The sequence below is a fragment of the Vombatus ursinus genome, unplaced genomic scaffold, assembly GCF_900497805.2.
Source record: "Vombatus ursinus unplaced genomic scaffold, bare-nosed wombat genome assembly UNPS02014813.1, whole genome shotgun sequence".
Classification (NCBI taxonomy): Eukaryota; Metazoa; Chordata; class Mammalia; order Diprotodontia; family Vombatidae; genus Vombatus; species Vombatus ursinus.
The window spans coordinates 4,544,593-4,569,919 of NW_020954591.1; the positions used below are offsets into that span (position 1 = coordinate 4,544,593).

Here is a 25,327-nt window from a genome sequence, read left to right on the forward strand (position 1 = left end):
AATATGGTATCTAAAATCATCACCAAGCCAACTGTAATGGGGATAAACTAGAGGCCTTCCCAGTAAGATCATCGTGTGCCATTGTCACCAATATTATTCAGTATTGTATTGAAAATCCTAGCAATACAATAAGAAAAGAAAAAAAATTTAAGAAATCAGAATACAAAATGAGGTGATAAGACTAACTCTTTTTGCAGATGATATGATGATATTCTTGGAAAATCCCAAAGAATCAATTAAAAAGATAGTTAAAACAATAATTTTAGCAAAATAGCAGGACATAAAGTAAATCCACATAAATCATCAGCATTCCTATATATCACAAACAAAACTCTGCAAGAAGAGATAGTAAAAAATACCCCATTTAAAATAACTCTAGACAGTATAAAATACTGTATAAAATACATTTTACATGTAATTGGGAGAAATAGAAAATATTAAATAAATATATTTTTTGAAACTACAAATTAACATTACCTGTTTTATTCTATTTTTATTTATTTTGTTAAACATTTCCCAATTACATTTTAATCTCTTTCATGCTTCACACTGGAGCACCACAGGGCAGCAAGTAACATCTCTGCTGTAAACTACTTCCTATCTCCATGTCACAAGCTATCCAGCATTCCTGGAATTTATTCCCCTCCTCATTTCTGCCTCATAGAATGCAGAGCTTTCTGAGTTCAACCCAGATATTCTCTCCTATCACATGACCTACCCTGAACTCTGCAATTTTACAAGTCTGCTAAGCCTCCCCACAAAAAAAAATTATTTGGTACTTTTTATGTACTTTATATTTAACTTACTTATATAAACATGTTGTTTCTCCCCAATACATTCAATATAAGTTCCTTGAGGACAAGGACAATGCCAAGAGCACTGTAGGTGATTAACAAATGTTTATAATTTTAGATATGTAACTTCTGGTACCGTTTTGTACTCCATATAGACAAAACTGAAAAATCAGTATTGAGAAGTTAAGTTTTATTTAATCTAAAACACTGTCAGTTATTTCAGCACACTAAAGACAAATGCTATTAAAAACTGAGCAACACTGGCGCAGCTAGGTGGCGTAGTGGATAGAGCACAGGCCCTAAAGTCAGGAGGACCTGAGTTCAAATCCGGCGTCAAACACTTGACACTTACTAGCTGTGTGACCCTGGGCAAGTCACTTAACCTCAAATGCCTCACTAAAAAAAGAAAACAAAAAACCTGAGCAACACCAATTGGAGAATGGAAATCTGTAGTGCCCATGAAAGTACTGTAACGGAATATTACTGTGCCACAAGAAACAACTCTGAAGAATTCTTGATAACCCTGGGAAGGCTTAAATGAACTGATGCAAACTGAAATAAACAGAAAAAGGAAAATAACATATATAGTGACCACAAAATTGGAAATGAAAACAATGAAACAAAACTAATTGCTGTTTGATTATACTGATCAAGCTTGGCCCAAGAGAAGTACTGAGAAAATGTACCAGAGAATCAACCTGGCCTAGCAGATACTGAGCTGGCCTTGAACTGTAAGAGTTGGGTTAAAAAGCCACCTCTAACACATACCTGTATGACTGTAGGCAAGTCACATAAACTCTTGGTGCCTTAGGCAACTCTCTTAAGACTCTAAATTGCAAGTGCCAATCTACATTAAGAAAGGCAGTTTCTCACAAGGAACCTCTTAAACAATGATGAAATCACAATTTTGACTTTAAAAGAAAAAAAAGAAAATGTATTTCTCTGCTTCATTTATAGGGGTGTGGAGTAATACACATGCTGCCAGATGACTGCCTTATTTTTGTTTTGGTGAACACTTTACCTCTTTTGTTGGTTACAGATTAGGGATGGGACCTACTTAGAAATTAACTTGATGTAAAAACAAAAGACATCAATAAAAATGTCAAATGATCCATGAAAAAACTGGGCAAGTTCCAGATACTTACTTTACACATAATTTATACAACTTCATTATGTATTTGCTATTAAAGTGATATTGTTGTCGTTCAGTCTTTCAGTCATGTCCAACTCTATGTGATCTCAGTGGTTTTCTTGTGACAAAGACACTGGAGTGGTTTGCCATTTCCTTTTCCACTGGATTAAGGTAAACAGAGGTTAAGTGACTTGTCCAGGGTCACATAGCTAGTAAGTGTAGGAGGTTAGATTTTAATTGGGGTCTTCCTGACTCCAAGTCAAGTCATATTTCTATCACTAGTTGCCGCCTTTTAAAGTGAGATAGCTTTTTTTTTTTAATCAGTAGTTCTTAGGCCAGCTGCAAAAGAACTATTTTCTTCCTTTGGACTATGTAAAATTAAAAATCATTTTGGATTTCAAAAAGCAGGAAAGCTCATTTTTCTTTACTCATCTATAAACAAGGTTGTTTTTTTTAACTGCTTAATATAGTTCTCATGTTGATTCTATTATCTCATAATTTTTAACACTAAGCACTTAAAATTCAAAAATATTAATTCATCAAAATAATTCTATTTTAAGTATATCCAAAATACAGAACCTTGTTGCTTTTTAAAAAATAAATGTCTACTGCTTTTTATCAATAACTGTAGTCATTCTTATGTAGCACAGCATATAAATTAATCTACTAGTTACGATTCTGTTAATTTAGAATAGAGTCAGTTACTGCTCAATGACTTCATAAATACTTTCAATTAGACTTGGTAAGCAAAATTAAATCAAACCTGAAAGCTACAATCAAATAAATTCTAAGTGCAACTGCTTTTTAAAATCTACCATACATGATGTACAAAAATGAATTTTATCTCAAAATGTACATTATTTACAATTTAATGGTTTCATTATATGGCACTCTTATCCTTTATCATTCACCTTATTCTCCCACTCCCACACTTTTATTAGAAATAGTTTTATAGGGCATTATCTTTCAGAAGAAGTTACAATTTTCCAAGTCACTTAATACAGAATCAAAACATTAATTTTAGTTCAATATTTCAAACTGACTAGACCACTAAGAGCCCAAAAGTGATCCTAAATTCTTGAAGGCTACGCAAAATGAAGTGCAAGCTCTGGAAGAGCTAAGCTAGCACTAAGCAATGATGTAACAACAAACTTATCAACCAAGGCCCAACCTAGTGAAATATGATAAGGTTAATCACCAGAGAATTGGCTAACAGATAATTCTCTGTTCATCCAACCCACATATCTCGTTAAATTTAAGGCAGTTTTCCAAGCCATGAGGTACAGAGTAATGGCCAAAATTACATGTGTATATACATGTGTATATATATATATATATATATATATATACACACACATACACACGTATATATTATATATATATTTTCCACTACAACTAACTTCAGCATTGATATACTTTGAAATAAAAAAGTTCAAAGGGGAAAAAGGACTAATATTAATTAAATCTAATGGACCAAGAATGAAACATACCAATTATTAAATACCATATGTATAAATGAAATCAAATTTCAATTGGCCCATGTCCAATCTCAACGTGAGCATAATCGGCCACTATCACCATCAACTGGCTCTAAGTTCATGACACCGTTGAACTGTGTTGTAATACTGCTTGGTGGATTTGAATATAAAGCAGGTAAACTCTAAATTTTAAAGTCTATAGTACCTATTCTGTTTCTCAATATCATTTTGATAAGTACAATAAAATAAGGTAATTTACAAAAAAAAGTGATTTCTTTAAAAACTGAAATTACTCAACAGAGATATTTGAAATTTTCAACAACCAAATTTAAATTTACTTTTCTTAGTTTTTTCATTGTTCCAAATTTTCTTAAAGTTAAATAACATCACTTTATTGTGGATAAATACATAATATGTTTGAGGAGAAAATCTAACTGGGCAGTAACTGACTCTACTCTAAATTAACAGAATCATAACTAGTAGAGCAATTCATATGCTGTGCTACATAAGAATGACTACAGTTATTGATAAAAAGCAGTAGATATTTATTTTTTAAAAAGCAACAAAATCTAATCTGAAACTAGCAAAAATCAAAGAGTTTAAGCAACAGAAATGTAAAAGTAAAGTAAAAAGCAACCCCACTATATCACTGAGATTCAAAAATACTGTTATTAACAGGAAAAAAAAAGTCATTGTGTTTGCATCATACAAATGTTTTTGCCACAGTCGGCATGAAACCTAACAAACCGAACATCTTAAAAGAATTCATGCAAAGTAAATTGTTAAGGCAAGTGAATTATTCAAGAGAAGAATATCTGCTTTTACATAGATTAAAATTTTTTTTCAAAGAACAGTACTAGTTACATCAAAACAACTGTTTCCATAATAAAAGCAGTTTACAAGACTGCCAAATATAAAGAGTCAATGGAAAAAAAAAACCTTTCCAAAGCCTTCTTTTATTAATTTAATTTTAGTCTTCAATAATCACTTCCATAAGCTTTTGAGTTTTAAATTTTCCCCCCTCTCCCCACCTCCCTCCCCATGATAGCATGCAATCTGATATAGGTTGCACATATATATTCCTATTAAACCTATTTTCACATTAGTCATATTGTAAAGAAGAATTAGAACCAATAGGAGGAACCACAAGAAAGAAGAAATAAAATAAAACAAAAGAAAAAAAAATAAAGAGCAAAGAGTATGCTTCGATCCACATTCAAACTCCATAGTTCTTTCTCTAGATGTGATAGCATTTTCCATCACAAGACTTTTGGAGATATCTTAGATCCTTACATTTCTGAGAAGAGCTAAGTCTATCAAAGTCAGTCATCACACAAGGTGGCTATTATTGTGTACAATATTCTCCTGGTTCTGCTCATTTCACTCACCATCAGCCTACAAGTTTTTCCAGGTTTTTCTGAAATCTGCCTGCTCATCGTATCTTACAGCACAATAGCATTCCATTACATTCATATACTGCAATGTGTTCAGCCATTCCCCAATTGATGGGCATCCCCTCCATTCCCAATTCTTTGCCACCACAAAAAGAGCTACTATAAATATTTCTGTACATGTAGGTCCTTTTCCCATTTTTATGATCTTTTTGGGATACAGCCCTAGAAATGCTATTGCTGGGTCAAAGGGTATGCACATTTTTATAGCCCTTTTCTGCATAGTTTCAAAGTGCTCTCCAAAATGGTTGGATCATTTCACAACTCCACTACACAACAATGCATTAATGTTCCAATTGTCCTACATCTTCTCCAACATCTATCATTTTCCTGTTTTTTCATGTTGACCAATCTGATAGGTATGATGTGGTACCTCAAGAGTTGTTTTGATTTGCACTTCTCTAATCAATAGTGAATTAAAGCATTTTTTCATATGACTATAGATAGATTTAATAAAAATCTGCTTTTTTCTGAAATTATATGAGACAATGGGGGCAAAGCAAAGGACATTCCTACATTTTTGTGAAACACACTGGATTTCTCATGTCAAAATACCCCTAACAGTTTTTGAGCTAAAAGAAGAAACTGTCATTTTTATTAATGATAAAAGATGACACACTTAATGAATGAAAATTTTCTCAAATTTGCATATTTGGTGGATATTTGTGAAAAACTGAGTATTCTAAAACATTATTCAAAGGAAAAAAATTAGAAAAACTGAGTACTCTAAATGAACCAATGCAAGGTCCTCAAATTCATACTATTATTCAGGAATATAAAGTGACTGTGCTCATAAAAAAAAAAAGTTTAGAGTTATAGATAATAATTATTTTTTAATTTTTTATTTCCCAATGTTAAAAATGCTTGTCCTAAAAATGAAATAGAATAAAGATCTGATTATTAATCACTTGACTGGGCTACAGAAAGAATTCTCATTTTATTTTAAAGACTCAGGTATTTCTAGTATAAGGAACCCATATGCTCACATTTGGTGTTACTACACATGAATAAGAATGGTTGGAAATACTAACAAGAGTTTGAACCCGAAAATCTCATGTTTTGACCACAGGTGAGGTTTCTGGCGTATCAAACAAAGTAATATAAATTTACTACCATTCGTAACATCTTATTAGTATGTAACTAGGTTACATACAGATAGGTTACATCCTTTGCAATAGTTGTTATAAAGACATAATTATCAATCCCAATTAGTGGTTAAAAATTATGAGAAATAATATCAATGACATATCATTTTGAGAAATTTCCTGCTAAAAGACAAGTCTAATCCTCACATTATTATTTTAGTTAGCATTTTATGTTATAAATAATGTCTGTGTACCTTAATGTTATTTTATTGTATGCTTAAGTCTTAAGCTTAACAAATGTGCTTTTAATTAAACTGTAATAATTTTATCTGACTTTAACAAAATGACCTATTAAAATTATATGTGTAAATTATTTTATGAAAGGGTGAGCTTTTTTCCAAGAAAAATAAGAAATGGTATCAATATAAAGAATTTGGAAACCACCTATCTAGGATGTGAAGTAGTTAAGATTGGTATCAGTAGACGGAAAGCACATGTACTGATTTAATTGTGCATCATTTAAGTATTAATAACAGTTTACATTTACATAGCATTTTCCTCATAAAAACCTGTGTGATAATAGGTAATACAAGAATTACTCCCTATAAGTTGGGGAACAAAAGGGAAGGGAAGGGACAGAAAAGGAACAGGACTTTTATACAGCACTTACTATATGTGCAAGACACATAGGTTAAGTGACTTTCCCAGGATCACATACTTACTAATAGTCTTGCTACTAGGTAATGCTAAGATCACTGTACTGAAAAACAGGGGGATTGAGAATGGAACCTCCCCAAATATTAGAGAGGACCCCAAGCATACAGAAAATTGCAGTTTCATCAATTTCACTATACTGTTAAAATGCACATGTCAATGATAAAAAGTAGAATCACCTAAAACAAATTAAAAATACATTATTTTTCTGCCTGAGAAAATCAGGCTGCCTCATTGAAAGTAATATAACTACCTAACCTTCGCAGCTGACATTTAGAAGTTGAATTTCCTTAGAGTCCTCTATTGTCAACAGCATGGTCTAACTAGGCTAATGGACCAAGATTCTGACCTACTACTAGTTCAATAACTATAACCTTATGAATAATCTCCTGAAAACCCACCTCATTCTTCAAGAGAAGAAGCGAGGTTAACTCTAAGTACTAGTAGCAACTCTGCAAGTGCCTATGTACCCTTAAACAATTCACTTCACCTCTGAATCTAAATCTTCTGTAAAATAAAAGGTTGGAACTAGATAATTTCTGAGGTTCCTTCCCAACTTAAATTCAATAATCCTTAAAGATACGTAAGACAACAATTTAAAAAAATTTAACCCATACATTTATACCAGGTTAAGGTGTTTGTAAAAACCAATAAGGTCTAAAAAAAGATAGCAATTAAAAACATTAAATAGCCACCAGCCTGACTCCTTTAAGAAAAAAAAAAGTAAGACACCCTGAAAGACTTTACAAATTTCAAGTTTTCATCAACGGTCAGATAATAGTGTTAGGGATGCAGTGGTACTTAAAACAGTAAAGAGTATTATCTCAGGCCTACAAGTAAGACTGAATAAGAATTATAAGTAACTCATTTACCTGTCATTTCCCGCCAGTTTCCATAGTTATTTCTCCCTGAACTTGCTAGAAACAGAAACTATAATTTTTGTGTGAGATAAACTTGACTCATCCCCTAATCTAAATTTATTCTGACACCTGAATCCAGAGGCAACAGATTTATATTTTTATCATTTTCTCTTTAAAGCCAAATACTTTAACAAGTACATTCTTAGAATTATTTTTCAGAGCCATTGATACCTTTTTATTTTTCTAAGAAAATTTGTTTTTTGAAATTTTTCACCACTTTAAACATCCTGCTTATGTGAAGTTTGAGGAAAATATTTTGTTTTGTTTTTCTGTAGTGTTTTTCTGCTTAGGTAAAGTTAGAAGCAACTTCAGTTTTTTTAATTTTATGAGTTTCCTTAAGCCAAGCACTGGCAATGAAGTTCAGTCTACTTACTAGACTTAAGATTAACGGCTTATAAAGTGCTGTATTTCCAAAAATATACAAATAAGAAATCAATCAATCCAATTGTCCCTGAGAAGAACAATGCAGGGTTGTTTTTTTTTCCTCTCTAGGCAGTTTTACTTCATAATCCTTATTTAACCAGGACATTCCATTTCACCATTCACCAGTCAGGAAACCAACTGAAGTAGCACTTTTTATGTCTCTATATGTTCTTCAAATATTTAAGTCTGAATCAATATTTTCCATTTTAAAACAAATTCCCAAAGAGGCAAGAATCATGACTATTTGGAAGGTTTAATAAGTCTTAATAAATAATAAAAAATATTCTAGTGGAAGAAATATCCACAGGTGACTCATATCATTGTGTCTCATTGGATTTTTAAAAATTAGTCATTTTCAAAAATTAAACACAAGAACTTCCAAAAGATCTTCAAAATCAGATCTTATAGTTGTTAGATTGTTAGATTTTTCCTGATGACACACCTAAATTTGCTTCTTTTCAACTCAGGTGCAATGTTCCTTGTTCTGCCCAGAATTCAAACATAACAATCCTGTTCCGTCCAACTTCCATATGCCAGTCCTTCAGATACCTGTAGAGAACTAGCCTCCCAGTTCCCACCCTGCCCCACAGTCCCCCTAACCCTCTCCGGTCCCTTTAAGCAATACTTGTACAGCATGGACTCCAGGTTCTTAATCATTCTAACAGAGCTCCTTTGGACACTCTCCATATTCTCAATATCCTTCCTAAGATGTAGCATCCAGAAATGGACCTTAACTTTCATTCTATTTTTCACCTTCTTTGACAATATGACAGAAGTGACAAGATAGCTCAAAGTTGTTTTCACTTATTATTTCTGTTATTAGTGATTTTGAGAACTTTTTCTTATGATTATTGATCATATTTCTACTTTAGAAAACTGCTAATATCCATTGAACACCTGTCTGTTAGAAAGAAGCTCACAGATTTCTATCAGTTTTCTATAGGTTTTAGTCAGACTTTTATCAAAGATTTTCAATGCATTCTTTTTTCCTCTGATTCATAACTTTTCTTATTCTGACTGCACTGACTCTGGGCAAAAAAGTTTTGGAGTTAAAGGAACTGGGTTCAAAATCCAGCTCTTCCACTTATTATACATATTGTATTATGCATGTCATGTAATCTTAATCTTAGCTACAAGTATCATTAATAAAATGAAATAGATGAATTTTATTAAAAACCTCAAAAGTCCTTTCCAGCTCTAAATCTGATGCTATAAAACTATGCTTATCTTTTATAATCTCCTTCATCTCATTAAATTTCCTTCTTTATCCCCAACTGCAAAAGTTGTTCTCTTCTAGTTTTTTTATTTTAAAAAACTGTGAAAAAAATTGGTGAAAATGTTTATGTTTATTTTTTTTATCAATCTGGAATTTTTTCTCAGATAAAAATCTCATATGGTATCAGAGGCTGATTGAAATCTGGTTTCTCCCAAAGTGCTTTCCCATTTTCTAAGCAATTCTTGTTAAACAGTCTCCCAACTAGTTTTATGTTCTTGAGTTTATCAAACTAACAAGGCTGCTGTACATATGTGTCTCTAGATCTTGTCTGTCTATTCTATTCCACTGATCCACTTTTCTACTTAACAAATAGCAGACACTTTTGATAATTACACTTTGTAACAACATGAAATCTAGTATTGGAAGGATTTCTTCATTCTCATTTTTCCCCATTATTTTCCTGGTTATTCTCAAACTTTTGTTCCTTTATGTAAATTTCATTATTTTGTTTCATTCTAGAAAGTAAAAAGCTTTTTCTATCACTTCAAGCTATAGACCACCAGAGTCTTTAAAAAATTAAAAACAACTCTCACCCACAGGACAATGGAGAAGTACATGGTGAGTATAAACAGGCTGTAATACATTAGAACAAATATTAGGAAGAATCAAAGTAAAGAATGTCACCAAGGAAAAGTATGATTAAGAAAAAAAGTGGGCCAGTCATGTTGCAAGAGTGAAGGATAACAGATGGACAGCTGCTATGATCCACTAGTATCCTTTCACTAACAAAAAAGGTGAGAAGGGCCACTTAGTAGGTTGGGTGGCACCTTGTGGTGAATTCAGGGTTGATATGGCCAGGAGTCACCTAGAATGGGCAGGACACATCTGCCCAAAATACTCCTCAAAAGGGCTTTAAATTTAAAAAGATAGAGAAGGGAAAAATAATAATAGCTATCATTTTTATAATGCTTTGAGGTTTACAAAACACTTTATATATGTTATCTCATTGTATCCTCACAATAATCCTGGAATGTAGGTGTTATTATTATCCTCATTTTACAGTTGAAGAACTGAGGCAAAGGTTATGTGACTTGTCCAAGGTCACACAACTAGGAAATGTCTCAGGCTGATTTCAAACTCACAACTTACTAACTCCAGGTCCAGCACTCTACCTACTATGCCACCTAGCCACTTCAATATGCTTATCTACTAAACTACATGAAATAGAGAATTGCTACAACATAAAAAATAAAAAATACCAACTAAGATACCTGGGTTCATAGAAGTTCATAGGAAAATCCAAGACTGAAGCGTGTTAAAAGGCCAATCACCTCAAATGTCTGTTTACAAAGTTCAGGTAACAAGGAAGCTAAACCAGAGAGCCTGATTGACTAAAACACATATGCCTGGCACACGTGACTGAAATATGCTTTTGAATTGATACACCCTATTTAAAAGAAACTGGGTCAGTAAAAATGAGGGGGAGGGAAGATAAGATAACATTATATATTAAGAAGGTAAATTTATCTGAAGAAATCTAGAACTAGAGGAAGGACGCATGATATAAAGAATAGGAGTGAAGATCAACAGAAAATAAAACATTGGTGCTGCTAGAACTACTAGAACTGAAGTATTCTATAATAACCTATATTTTAATATATAGTATAGGGAAGCTGGTGGTGAAATGAATAAAACACAGGGCCTGGAGTCAGGAAGATCTGAGTTCAAATCTGCCCTCAGACATGTACTAGCTGTGGGATCCTGGGCAAGTCATTTAACCCTGTTTGTCTCAGTTTCCTCATTTGTAAAATGAGCTGGAGAGGGAAATGGCAAACCATTCCAGTATCTCTCCCAAAAAAACCCCAAATAAGGTCATGGAGAGTCAGACACAACTTAAAGGACTAAACAACAACAAATGTAGTTAGTATACAATATTCTATAAAAAGGGAAAATAGATGAGTTCAGCAAACAGATCACAAACTTAGTAATGACCTCACTAATAGGAATACTTCAATCATATGAACATCTGCTAGATTGATTTTTCTGCCAAATTCAGAGCAGCTAATAATTTCTTGAGTTGTCTTCATGATAACTTCGTCCTTCAAAAGGTGAAGCAACCAAGCAGGGAAAAAACATATTCTGAAGTTAACCCTCACTAATGGGGAGGAACTGGTCACTGGAGTGAAAAATGGGAATCTTGGCCACCCATTCCCCCAGTTTGGTGAGGAATGTGGTATGTAGTATATACTTCAGTTTTAGCTCCACGAATTGATCTTCATCCCTGTCTTCTCTATCATGCTTCCTTACTTCCTCACAGGAGTATACCTCCTTAATATACAATGCTACCTCTCATTCCCCTTCCACCTTTTACTTATCTAATTTCTTTTAAATAGAGATACCAACTTCCTACATTTTAAGAGGACAAATTTTACATAGTTTAGGGGTAGGGTAAGTGGGATGTAATGACCAAAATTCTATAAGAGAAGTAATCCAAGGAAGGTCAGGAAACTCTTAACAATGATGTTCTAAAAACAAAAAAGGAAAACAATTCTGAAGAGGAGGGGAAAAAAAACAGAAGTCTGAAGAGACTCATGTGGTAGCACAGAGAACTCATTAAGTAATACTGATTTGAAAAAGATAATCAAGAAATAGTTGTTAAGCACCTACTGTGTGCCAAGTACTGTGTTAGGTGCTGGGGGCAACAAGAAAAAAAAATAATTAAACATTCTCTGCCCTCAAGGAGCTTACATTCTATTGCTCAATAGGTACATACTAACACTATCTAACACTATCTCCCATCACCTCACCTCTGCAGTGGCTGTTCCACTACCCCCCAATGCCTCAAATGCACCTCCACTCATTTTCACCTCTCAAAATTCATTTCCTTCGAAATTGTGTTCTCATGTTCTACATTAAGCCTTTTCAGATCCTTCCAATTGCTAGCAACTTCTTTCCCTCTAAAAAAAGTATTTTCTATATATTTACATATACTTATTTATGTATATCTACTCCTAATATAACATAAGTTCCTTTAAAAGTTAGAAGTTTCATTTTTTATCTTCATAGCACAGTTCTTAGCACATGGCAGGCACTTATTAAATGCTGACTGATGAAAAAAAAACAGACTTCAAACTACTGCCACAGTTCTGTTTCTGTGCTTCCTTCTTCCCGAGACTACCTTAACATTTTCAAATAAAAGGTAAGAATGAACAGGAACTTCTCTGAAGAAAATATTAACTAGAGTCTCAAAAACATTACTACCGGAAATCACTTAGTATTCGCATGAATGATCAAGAAGGAGAATTTTAAAATTTTACTTTTTCCAATGATAACTCATTCTGAGTAGTGAAATTATAAGCAGGTAAATAATATGAAGACAGAATAAAGCCAAAAACTGAGATTAGTCTAAAAACTGGAAGAAAAATGTCAACACGGGCAAATATGATCATGAATGTGGGGGAGGAATAATTAAAAACAATACTTAAAAATTAGATAACTTTGAACTATCAGTTACAATCCAAGAAGGAGACCTAGGAGTGCTTAAAAGGCTTTCTCCTGAAGACAGTCAGTGTGCCACTATAAAAACATGCTAGTCATCATCACAAAGGATAGTCATCATCAAACTCTGAGGAAAATCATTTAACTTCTCTGGGACTCAGCTTCTTAATCTGTAAAAACTGGGGATTGAACCTAATTATCTCTAAAGTCCCTTCTAGCTCTAAATCTATGATCCTATAATATTACTCTTACACATATACCCTGAATATTTCAAGTACCACATAGCTACACCTCAATAAATACATAATGGAAGTAGAGAATAGAAGTAGAGTGGTTTTCCTAGAAAGCCTAAAAAAATGAACACTTCAGTCTCAAGATAAAAGCTGGTAGGGTGGGGGGGGGTGCAAAGATCAAAATATTTTAAAAGTCATGAAGTATAAGAATAAGATAACCCGATTCATAATGTTTTATTAAGGAAAAATTAGAATTTGAAGCATGGGAATAAATTCCACCCCCCCTTTCATTACTAATTCTTGCCCTTCCTAAAAAGCTTCTACTATTTTTAGCCTAATTCCAGTTTTTGGCCTTTTTACATCTTTTTCAAAGCTAAAATAACAGAAAACAACTAGGCCCTCCCATAAGCATCCAGTAATACTGTCAAACCTGTTAACAAAATATAGTATGAAAACACTTAAATGTAAACCATGAAGTCATTTATGTTTCAACTTACAAGTTTTATTACCCTATACTTCCATCCAGAATGCAAGAATATCTACTTTTATTTTAAAAAATGACCTAATTCAAACTCAAATTATCTATTTTATTTTACAAAAATCTAAGTATCTAAAAAAAATAAAAACTGTTTCAGTTATTCAAACACAAGGGAAAAATTTTTAAAGGAGAAAAGTTATATCCAAATGTAAGTATACTTTCTTAAAATGTCTTTTAATTCGCTTTTTAAAAAAATAAACATGTAGACACACAAGATTCCCTGGGAACAGTGGTCTCAAACTTAAAGTTCTTGTGTACAGAGGGTAAATTCATAGTTCTTGATTACTGAAGTTATCTCCCTTTATGGAGAAACTCATACAGCTTCCTTTAGATATAGCTCTCTGCAAGCCTGTGAGGGTCAGTGTCCTTGTAGTCTAGAAGCTTTCCGGATATGCTAGTTTGTCCTTAGTGTCTTTCTCAACTCCAGATGAAGACAATGTCACCAGCCACTGTTTCCTGGGAGTCACTGCTATTGTTACCAATGAGAATTCCAGATCTTTGACCTAAAGTCACAAGCTTATCATTTGGTCAATGGTGCAGATGGGAGGAGGAGAGAAAAATTAATCCTCACTGGACCCTCTCCCCTCCCCAAACCCCACCTTTCCCCCACACACAATTCTCTGGACTCAATGATCATGGAATATCCATCTGGAACTGTCTTGCCATAATATTCGGAGGTCCAGAGATGTTTCTGAGTTTTTTGATAGATCCCAATACATTTCTTATGTGTATTCATTTTATTTCATCCAATGCTTAAAGTATTTCTCTACTCCCAAACTGATAAAAGACTTGAGACCTATTTTCCACCTTTGCCTGATGGATTTAACTGAGAAGTCCGGGCTTCAACATTATTTGGGGGGGAATGGGAGGTGGGACGATTAGGCTCACTCTTAAGTATAGATGTATATACAAAATAAATACAAGGCAAGGAGGGGAGGGGAGCAGTGGTTCCTAAGGAAACAGGCACTAGCTACTGCGAATGGAGGTGGGGAAGAGGAAATGAGGAAAGCCTTCATGTAGAAACCTGAATCTTCAAGGACCCAGGAATTTAAAGAGGCAGAGGTAAAGACAGAGTACCTTACAGGCATAAGAAACTTCCTACTGATAGAACGGATAAAGGAGATGTAGTAGTAGTATGTACAAGAAAGAGTAAGAGGGCCAATACGGCTAAGTATGGCTAGACTGGACCCTAACGTGCAGGAAGTGGAGTAATATGTAAGAAGGATAGAAAAAGTAGGTTGTAACCAAGTTGTGAAAATCTTTAAATACAAACTAGAAGGGTGAATATTTGATAATAGGGTCACTAGAGTTTACCGAGTAGGGAGGCAATACAGTCAGACCAGTACTTTCAGAAAATTAGCTATGTGGAGAATAGTTTAGAGTAGAAACATGTATGAGGCAGGGAGACCAAACAGGAAGACTCTTGCAATAACCCAGGTGAGAGGTAATAAAGACTTGGATTCGGCTGGTAACCATGTGATTAAAGAAAAGGGGATGGATGTGAGAGATGGTATAGAGGTTGAAATAACAAATTTAGCAAGTGATGGCAGAGTAAGTGATTGTCAAGAATGACAAGATTGCAAATCTAAGTAAACTGGAAGGATGATGCCCTTGACAGAAAAAGGGTAGAAAAAGAGTGGGGGGCTGGAAGGGGGATTAAAGATAATGAATTTAGTTTCAGACATGTTGAATTTGAGGTGTCTATTGGAGATCCAGTTCAAAGTGTCCAATATATAGATAGTAATATGGAACTGAAGCACATGACAGTGACTGGATAGTATATAAATCTTGGAGTCATCTGCTTAGAGATAATTAAACCTTTGGGAGCAGACGAAGTCACCAAAAGAGAGTACAGAGAGAGAAAGTGGCCCAGGAAAGAACTTCTGGGGGTATGCCCGCTGATAGTGAACATGTAATGAATGAAGATCCAGCAAAGGAGACAAGAATACCCTCCTTTCCTCATCTCTAGCTCCCTTCAAAGTTCAGCCCAAATGTCACTTCTTACATTAAGACCTCTTCTGCTCCCTAAGGTTATTAATGATCTCCCCACTGTCCAGAAATTAATGTTAGTAAACTAGAATTTATTAAACACTACATGCAAAGCACTGTGCTAAGAGCTAGGAACAAAGAAGGGCAAAAACATAGTTGCTGCCTTTGAAGAGTTCATGTTCTAATGGAGGAAACAACATTCAAACAATTGTGTATGTACAAGATATATTCAGAGTAGATGGGTGATAAATGCAAAAAGAAGGTACAGTGGGGAGGTCGGGAAAAGGCCAGAAGGCAGAGGTAGGGATGGAGTACCTTTCAGGCATGGGGCACAAACATTCAAAAGGTATGGCTTTGTTATTTACTCATCATTATAAGTGTTTCTCACCAGTAGAGTATGAACTCCCTGAAGGCAGAAAAAGTTTCATTTTCATCTTTGTATCCTTATCACCTAGCACAGTGCCCAACACATAACACAGTAAGTGCTTAATAGGTAGTACAGTGGTTAGCATTTAGGGCCTGGAGTCGGAAAAACTCATCTTCCTAAATTCAGATCTGACTTAATACATTTACTAGGTGTGTGACCCTGGTGACTTCACGCTGGTTCCTCACTTTCCTCATTTGTAAAATGAGCTATAAAAGAAAATGGCAAACCACTTCAGTATCTCCGTCAAGAAAACCCCAAAGGAGTCATGAAGCATCCAACACAACCGAAAAACAACTAACCAAGGACAAAAAAAAAAAGCTAGTAGAATTGAAGAATTAAGAACAAACTCTGTGGCACAGAATTACAATGTGAAAATATGAACATTCAAAAAACCTTTTCTCAAGGTAGTGACCTCTGCTCTTCTTTAATCCAAAACACTAAGATAAAATTCTTTTTTCAGCAGGAACTCTTATAACTCAACCTAAATACCTCCCCCAAAGAGCAATGGAGTATACCCCTGGTATTCTTGCAATGTCAGGAAAAAGCAAGATAAGTCTACTGACCACAGAGTAGGTAGCCCATGGCAAACTTATAGAAGTAAGGGAAGAAAGGAAAGAGTTGAACAGTCAATATTAATGGGTTACTATCTGCATTCAACCTTTGAGATCACAGATTCATCTGAGTAACTGAGAAGCCAAATCTTAGGAAAGTTTTTTCTTGATATCCAGAATTCAAATACTTCTATTAGAAGCAAAACACCATTTTAAGCAGTACCTTAATTTTCCATTGAAATTTTATTATCAATTTATTAATCTTCCAACATTAAACTTAAAATTAGATTCTTTAGGCAAATTTAATACAAACAAAAATGTATATATATGTACAAGACTCCACTAAAGTCCTACTCCTTAATAGCATGTAGCTTACCCTGGGTTCTTAAAGGCTATGCCAGCACAGCATAAGCTATATATGGAAGGTTCTACTCAAGAAAGAAAGGCTTGAGTAGAGAGAGACTTGGTGATGGAACTGTGTATTTGCTGTCTAAGGACCAGCCTAAATACAGAGAGCCTAATCACTGAGTTGGCTTCAAAGAGATGAATTTTTTAGTCACAGTAATTCTCAAAAACCATTATATATTAAGTTATGGAAGAAATGCAATCTGAAATGGTAAAAAGAATTCCCACAGATCCATGACACTAAGAATCCTTGAAGTATGTTTAATTAACATAATTCATTTTCTTCTTAATGTACTAGATGTAGCTTGGTAAATTCTATCATCTTGGTGATGATTCTCATCAACTCCTCTTCCAATCTCTGGAAAAGAAATGATTCTCATCCCTACCATACATAAGAATTGCCAGCTTCATCCATAGGCATGACAAAAGACATTCTTTTATTTTTATTTATCCAAATAAGGAGGGCTGGGTTCAAATCCCAGCTCTGTCAGAGTCAAGTGGTTACCTGACTCAGAAAAAACACTTGACACCTCTCAGGTCAGTAAAATTAAAGTACTGGGCTAGATGATCCCTTAAATCTCTTCCAATTCTAACATTCCACGACTCTCCCCATTTTACAAATGGGAAAATAAGATAGAGAACTATCAAAGATGTTTATCATGAAAGCTACTTTATAAATTAGAAACCCTCAAATTAAAATAAAAAAAAGTCTAGTCTTTTTTGCTTACCATCTCAAACACAGTGACTTTGATCTTCATTACCATACAATATTATTCATACTGTTACTTAGGTATTTCTAGGGTAACTGTCTTTTAATCTCTCTTACATTGGGATTGCCTTAAGAAATTAAACTGTAAATTGAAGGAATCATTTAAAATATTTTTACCTGACTGAAAAATCTGAGCCACAGAAACAGAATCCTTAAATGTGCTTCATCATAACTCACAGAATAACTAAGATTAAAATTACATAATTATCAAGAACACTCACTGCCTTATAAGGTAATCTCAAATACTGAGCTTGACTTAAAGGGTTCACTTCAAAGTTAAAACAGTGCAATGCTTCCCACGGTCAATTCATATGCCACTATAAGTAAAATCAGAAATGGTAAATATAATCAATTATTTTCTCCAACATAACAGTCAAAAATCATCATTCTTCATAAAAATACAGAAAAATCTATCAAAGTCTTTATTGCAAAAATCAATAATGCAGTAACAAAGCCTTTAGTTGATTTAGGAATGGACCATTTTAGTTTTTATCTCTTTGTTTCTAACTTCATATTTAAGTTTAAAGTGGTTTGGATAATTTAAACTTTTAAATGTTTGCAGTTGAAACTTCACATGAGATTTTCACTTCAATGAAGGTAAATTATCTTTTCAGATCAAATAATTATTTCATTCTCTTTCTTAATCCATTGTACATCCATGAAGCCCATCTGTTAGGCAATGACTGATCTAGCACACATTGCTATTGCTGCAGCTTCTCAAGTGGTTTCCACATTCAGATCAGTTCCCAGTTTGTTAAAGCTTTAAGCTTTTACCTGATACTAATCTATTAATATAAATGCATAAATTCACAAAACTGAAAATAACTTGAAAACACATACCCTAAAAGTATAATTTTTTTTAAAAAAAGGGTTGTTAGATAAAAAATTAAAGGAAAGATATAACTCGTGTTGATTCCAATTTGCAGCTAAATAATTGCTAATATATTAACATTTTAAGATTTAAATCTTTTTTTCCAATTTAGGAGAAAATAAAATGATCAACCACTAAAACCCCTATTAGTAACTAGTTAAAATAAAAATTAATTTTATCTCTATTACTTTTTGGAAAGAATAGGGCTGTATATCACAAAATGGTAAGCAACCTCTAACTTAGAATGACTTTGTGGAGTAATTGATATGAAGGCTTATTTTGTGTACATATCTTTATGAAAATAGATATTTGACTTAGAAATAGTAATAGAACATAAATGAACAGGGAAACTCCTGAGGAGAGCTCTTTCATTTTTGGAATAAACACATTCATCAAACTAATAATCAGTGTTAACTTTTCTGTGCATTTGAAAAATAAACAGTAAAATCTAACACAAGTTCTTTCAGCACCACACTGCTGTACCTGCAGTTCTTTCTTTCAGCTTTCCAGTAGAGTCAAATGCAAACAGTTGATTAATATTAGAAAAGCATATTACATTTAAATACCAAAGAGAATCCTAACTCAATCTACTTTTGTTTCTTTAAAAAAAATAAATAAATAAAATGCACAGAACAGTGAAGTTTTAAAGTATCCTTAAAAACATATTGTAAAATTATCATGACTCCACACTAAATACAATAGACAACTGACTGCCACTGAGTTTTAAGCCATGCTTTCTCACCCTACATTACATGCAGAAGACTGAATGTTGCAGACTGAATTGCTTCAAAAGCTATGCTGCAGCAAAAATTTCATTCACAAGAAATGGAAAATTGTAGTTAAAGGATTCATTTATGAATCCATTTTTCTTATTCCCTATGACATCTCGCAGGCTTCTCTGCCTTTCTCGTGGTTAGCGCAAAATATTAAGTCATACACAGTCCTGCAGTAACTCCTTACCACGAAAAAAAAAAACCAGAAAGGACTACATTTAATATCTTTTCCTTAGTCTTTACAAACATGCCACGGTCTCTAAACACAATGGCCATTTAAACAAACCTGTTCAATTTCAATAACCCTGATACTTAAATTTCAAACTCATAGTATATATAAATTATAGGCAGGAAATAAACTCAGGGGGGTGGGGAAGAAGGTGTGAGGAAAGAGTAAAAAAATCATAAAGTCTCCATTATACGTTAATATAATGATGAGACACTTAAAATATAGATGCAAACCCGCATCTTTTCTTCCTCTTCACTGGAAAACATCACACCCAAGCAAAGCTTAATGCTTCTCACATTCCACCAACACCAGGGAATTCCGGCTTCTGAAGATAAACCTTCATCTTCAGAGAGCAACACTAGATACAATTTTTAAAAGCCTAGGGGGAAGAAACCCAAAGACAACGCACCCTCTCTCTCACCCAGTAACCAAACTCTGGGGCCCAACAGAACCCTACAACGATCAATATTTCTCACAACCACTGGTGATCACAATGAGTGGAACCAAGCAGTGTTAAGTTGGACACTGTACTCAAATCGCAGGAAGGGACAGGGAGGGACTACAGGGTGTAGCTCGAAGTACATATGGATCACCCACTGGGCGACACAGGCTGGACGATCTGGGCTCCAGGAGACGTGATGCGTGTGTTATACGGCGGGGGGAGGGGGGAGGGGGGCGAGCGGGGGAGTGGAAGACGGGGTGGGTGTGTAGGGAGTTAGTGGAGAGATATTCCCAGAGACACATGCCCATTTCTCTTACCAGGTTGAGCACCGTCTCCACGATGTCCCGGTTGCTGACCTCCCCGACCTGTATGAGTCCAATCAACACGGCGAATTTCATCCGGATGTTGCGGATCGGAACCGATGGGTTAATCATCCCCGCGGGGAGCACCATGGAGCCGGAGCCGGACGCCCCTCTCAGCTCCCCCAAACCAGTAACCCCGCCGCCGCCGCCGCCGCCGCCGCAGCTGCCGCCTCCGGGACCACCTCCGGCTCCGGCCCCGACGGCGATGAGCCCCGCAGGCTGAGGCTCCGGCCCCAGCCCGGGCCCCGGCCCGGGCTTCTCGCTCGCCATTTACCCCTCTCCCGCGGAGGAGGAGGAGGATGAAGATGAGAAGGGAGGAGGCGCTGCTGCCGCCACCGCCGCTGGTACCGTTATACCTGGCTCAGCCCCCGCCCCCCCCGCCCCCGGCCGCCGAGCCCCAGCATCCACCAGCGCCGCGCCGCGGCGCCGGCCAGGGCAGCCCGGGCGGGCGGCGGAGCAGCCCGAGCCTGGGAGCGCGCGCGGGCGGCGGCGGAGAGCTGATCCCGGAGTGGTTCTCGGCGGCAGCGGCGGCGGCTACCCCGCTAGCAACGGTGCCCGCCTCTCGCTCGGTCCGGCTCGACCCGGCCCGCCCCCCCGCGGGGATGCTGCCGGGGCTCCGAAGGAGCCGTCGCCAGCCGAAGAGGAGGTGAAGGGGAGGCAGGAGACGCAGGCAGGAGACGCTCGCCGGTTCTGAAGCTGTGGCCGCCGCTCCGGACGCGACCGTCGTCCCCACCGCCGCTGCCGCTGTTGTTGTGAAGCCCCGACGCCGCCGCTCACTCCGCCATGTTGCCGCCCCCTGCCTGCAGTAGCGGCCGCTACGCCTGCGCAGAGCCACCAGGGGGCGGAGCCCTAGGAGCAGCCCCCTCCCCGGTCCTGCCCTCCTCTCCTTACCACCCCCACCACACGCACACCATCCCAGCACCCTTCATCCCTCCCCTAACCACACAAAACGGATAGGCAGGTGAGCAGGTGCACAGGGACTGCTGCCAGTATTAGGGCTAGCTGGCAGGAGAGGCGCGGGTATTGGCTTCCATTTAGTATTCCCTTGAGGGTAAATTTTCCCTCTAGGGAAAGACACACAGCGTGTAGCTTGCCTTCTCTGTAGCCTCCTTCTTTTAACATCTTCTTGCTAGGAGGAAGAGGATGCACCATCATCAGGGTTGCATCTCCTGCTGCTTTCTGTCGTTTCTGGGTGCCCAGAAAAGCTAGGGAGTGGCAGGCAACCTCTCTCCGCTCCTCTTCATCATCTCTCCCTCGCCCACCTGCCTTGCATCTTCCCAAGAGGAAACTGGCTGGGCAAAGCAGAAACAGACATACCATGGGGAACAATCCTGCACTGTCAGGAGGAAGAATATAGATGGAGTCTAATAGGTCTTTTCTGTGGCTATAAAAGAGGCTGATACCTGCACGCACGCGAGCGACTTAAAATAGAACTTGTCACAAGATAACCCATTCTGTATAGAACTCTGAACAACAAATAGTTTTTGCGGTTGTCCTCCACACCCTAGAGTGGTTTGATGGGAACAAAGCTTTGCTTTAAAATATTTTCTTAACTTCTCTCTTGTGGACTGCAGATGAATGATGCCTCCCTCCTTACTGAGAGATGTACACAGTACAGAGATTTTGAAATAACATGAAAACATTACTGATTCCCACTCTAGCCCTAGGGTTGGGATGAAGTTATGCTTCTGAAAAGAAGTAAATCTCACAGGCACAAGCAAAAGTCATCTGTTTTTACAATGAGCTTCAAAATATAATTTTTGCTGTAAGTCTGTAATTTAGGCTGAACAGGGACGACTATAGTTTTTCCTATCAAAATGAAATAACAGTAGAACAAAAATTATTCTTTGGCTAACATTCTTGCTCTTTGAGTCCTCTTCAATAAATATATTTTATAAGATCTCAGTAATGATACCTATTGTGAAGTAGCAAGTATATGTTGTTTTTAGTCGAAACAGTGGTTATTAGGAGAGAAGGGAATAAGCATTTATTAAGCACCAACTATATGCCAGACATGTGCTAATAAGCACTTTACAGATATTATCTCACCTAAATACTATTAAATTGATATTGATCCAATATGATCATATTAGATTGTTTGATCCTATCACACCAGAATTGATCATGTTAGCATTAACATTATATCCACTAAAAAATACAAAAAATCTATTGTAAGTTAAACCCTCTATCACACAGATTCAGATATACCACTGGGCAAGTTATATCCCACAGAACATACATGTATTTAACAACAAAAGCATCATATACCACAGGGAGTCTAATTCAACAAAAATTAAATAAGTACCTACTATGTGCAAGACACTGTGCTAATCTGAAGAGCTGTTTCTCCTATTTCTCAAACCACAATTATAAGAGAATTCCACTGTATTGGGTTGGTGGGGGGAAGGGGTGTGAAGGAAATATTTTATTGAGGTAAATTGATTTGTTGACTCATAAATATTGAGCCTTCTGAAGGAAATACTCATATGTACATCATTTTAAGAATAACACCAAATACTGTTATAAAACTAATATGGTTGAAAATTAAATATGAAAGAAGAGGAAAACTATAAAACCTAAGACCACAAAGAATGAAAACCAAGATCTACTGTATTTAGGAATCCTATCAAAGTTTACACAGATCTACAGCATCTTGTCTCAATTTTTTCATTGATAACTTTATTTTCAGATACTCTACCTCCACTCAGAATTGAAAATAATATATATTTTAAAGTGAGTAAATATAAACTAAAAGATAATCTTCAATTCACCCTGCTGTTCATATGCATGTCAGGAAATGATAATACTTGCTGGTTTTAGACACCACCCTCCCCCTAGCTCCCACAGGATATTTAGGAAATGAAAACCAAAACTAGACTGACTTTTTGTATCTGTAATTTAACATTACTGAAAGTTTTGCTTTTCCTCTTAGTCTTTTCATTGTATTTTTCAGAGAGGGGTGGAATGAAACTGTCAGAATTTCAAAATCCAAGTGTTTTCTGTAACTCTTTTAATTCCAGAGACATTTAAATGAGCCCTCTAGTAAAGAAGATGGTCACTGTAATCTCAGTGGCATCATGATAGACCAATTATAATTGTACTGAAATCTTCACTCTATTGTTATATGTTATCAAGATCATTCACAAGAATATGAAGAGTACTATCTGAATAGGCTACATATTTGAAGAAAATTTCCTAGCTCTTTTCGATGCATTTTAAGTGGGGGGAAAAGGTAGGTATCAAGCTTATAGCCTCATATTTGTAAAACATATTACTGAGAGGTATATCCAAGTTTAAATATTTCCATTAAAAGCATGTCCTGTAAAGGTATATTTAAGGCATTGAAAGAAACTTTAAGACATTTTGCATTAATACAGTAATAGAATAGTTAGAATAATTTAGTTAAATACATTAATAGACATCACTAAAATGATGTCCACTCCTGGATAGTCTAAATATTGTGTTTTTACACAACACTAAACAAATATTAAAAGAGTTTTTTAATGTTGATTTTAATGATCATTTACTAAAAATTATCATACCAAATTTATGTAAAATATGAATTAAATATCCATTAAAATGGAAAAAAGTCAATTGGAAAATCATTTGAAACTATAGTCAACTCTTAATTATCCACAAATGAACTTCTGGCTATATTCAGGTTTATGTATAGTTAATTTCTGTTTGACAGAAAAACTTGACAGTGTAGTTATCTCCTTTCAAGTCAATGAGTGATTGCACATAATTAGCATAATCACTTCTTGGTTGATACTTCAATTACTTCTATTTACTTTGATTTAAATATATATGTAACATATACTTGTATGTACATATATAGACATGTGTATATACATATATATGTGTGCATACATACGTATATATTTAACCATTGGCTACATTATGGGAAAGTTTTAAGAAAAGGCAAAACTTTCATTGTTCTGATTCTTTGATACTGAGAGAGACTAAGCACTGGATGAGCTGCTAGAGGAATTGAGCAGAGGTTAAAATGGGAAGCTAGAGGGCTCCCAACCCTTCCTGAGTAAGGACTTTACTGTGTGACTTCATTATTTTCTTTGAAGATTAGACCCACCCATATTAAAATGGGTGTCAAAACACATTCCACAATCAAGTAGGAATAATCTATAAATTATGAGTGACCTGTATGAGATTCGCTATACCTTTTTTCCCTGCCATTAATAGGAATTAGTGAGAGCTTAATATATTTCAATTATTTTATTTGGCATAAATGTTTTAACTACATTGGAAGATTACAGTACCAGTTAACAAGGTCAGTTTGATGGGGAGATTATTTTTTGCATTTCCAATTACAAAAGCCACCTGTTAAAGGTGGAGGGGGCGGCAGCAATCTTTCATACTTTATTTGGAAGCAATTTCTTCATCAATTACCCACACCATCAATCGATCAACAAACCTATATTTTCAGACATTAATACCATTTAATGCATAATATAAATGTATTTCATATATTCTAAGATATATATTGCCTATTCTTTTTTAATTAAATAGCCAGGATGTAAATGCTAATCAATCAATAAAGGACTGAGCTTCTACCACATAATACCAGGCAATAAGATAGTCGTTGTGGTGTATTCAGAGAATCTTAATACATAGTTCCTTCCCTTAAAGCTTGCAATCAAGTTGAAGTGATATGGGAATGATTCCCAGATCTATATATCCAGCCCATCTTTCTCCTGAGCTTCAGTCCCAAATGCTTAATGAGCATTTCAAACTTGATGTTCTGAGGCATTTAGAATTTAACATGTCCAAAACAAAAGTCTTTATATTTTCCCCACCAAAAAAAAAAAAAAAAACAAAAGCACACTTCTTCTGAACTTTGCTATTATTGTCCAAGGTACCCTCATCCTTCAACTCACCCAGGTCTACAACATCAATGTCATCCTCAACTCCCCACTCTTCCTTGCCCCACATATCCAGACAGTAGCCAAATCTTGTGATTTCTATCTCTACAATGCCTATAATATTCATCCCTTTTTAGGGATCATTTC

At 35.7% G+C, this 25,327-nt stretch overlaps 1 protein-coding gene across 5 annotated transcripts in view; it reads right to left on the reverse strand.

Annotated features, from left to right (window-relative positions):
- The window catches only part of NBEA (neurobeachin), a 769,899-nt gene extending 749,329 nt beyond the window's left edge, over positions 1–20,570 (reverse strand). For 3 of the 5 annotated variants that reach the window (XM_027877685.1, XM_027877686.1, XM_027877684.1), the window contains exon 1: positions 20,256–20,570. In XM_027877685.1, the coding sequence (XP_027733486.1) occupies positions 20,256–20,570 (315 nt within the window). The remainder of the gene's footprint in view (positions 1–20,255) is intronic. The other 2 variants (XM_027877689.1, XM_027877687.1) reach the window with 1 other exon arrangement.
- Positions 20,571–25,327: the final 4,757 nt, after the last annotated feature.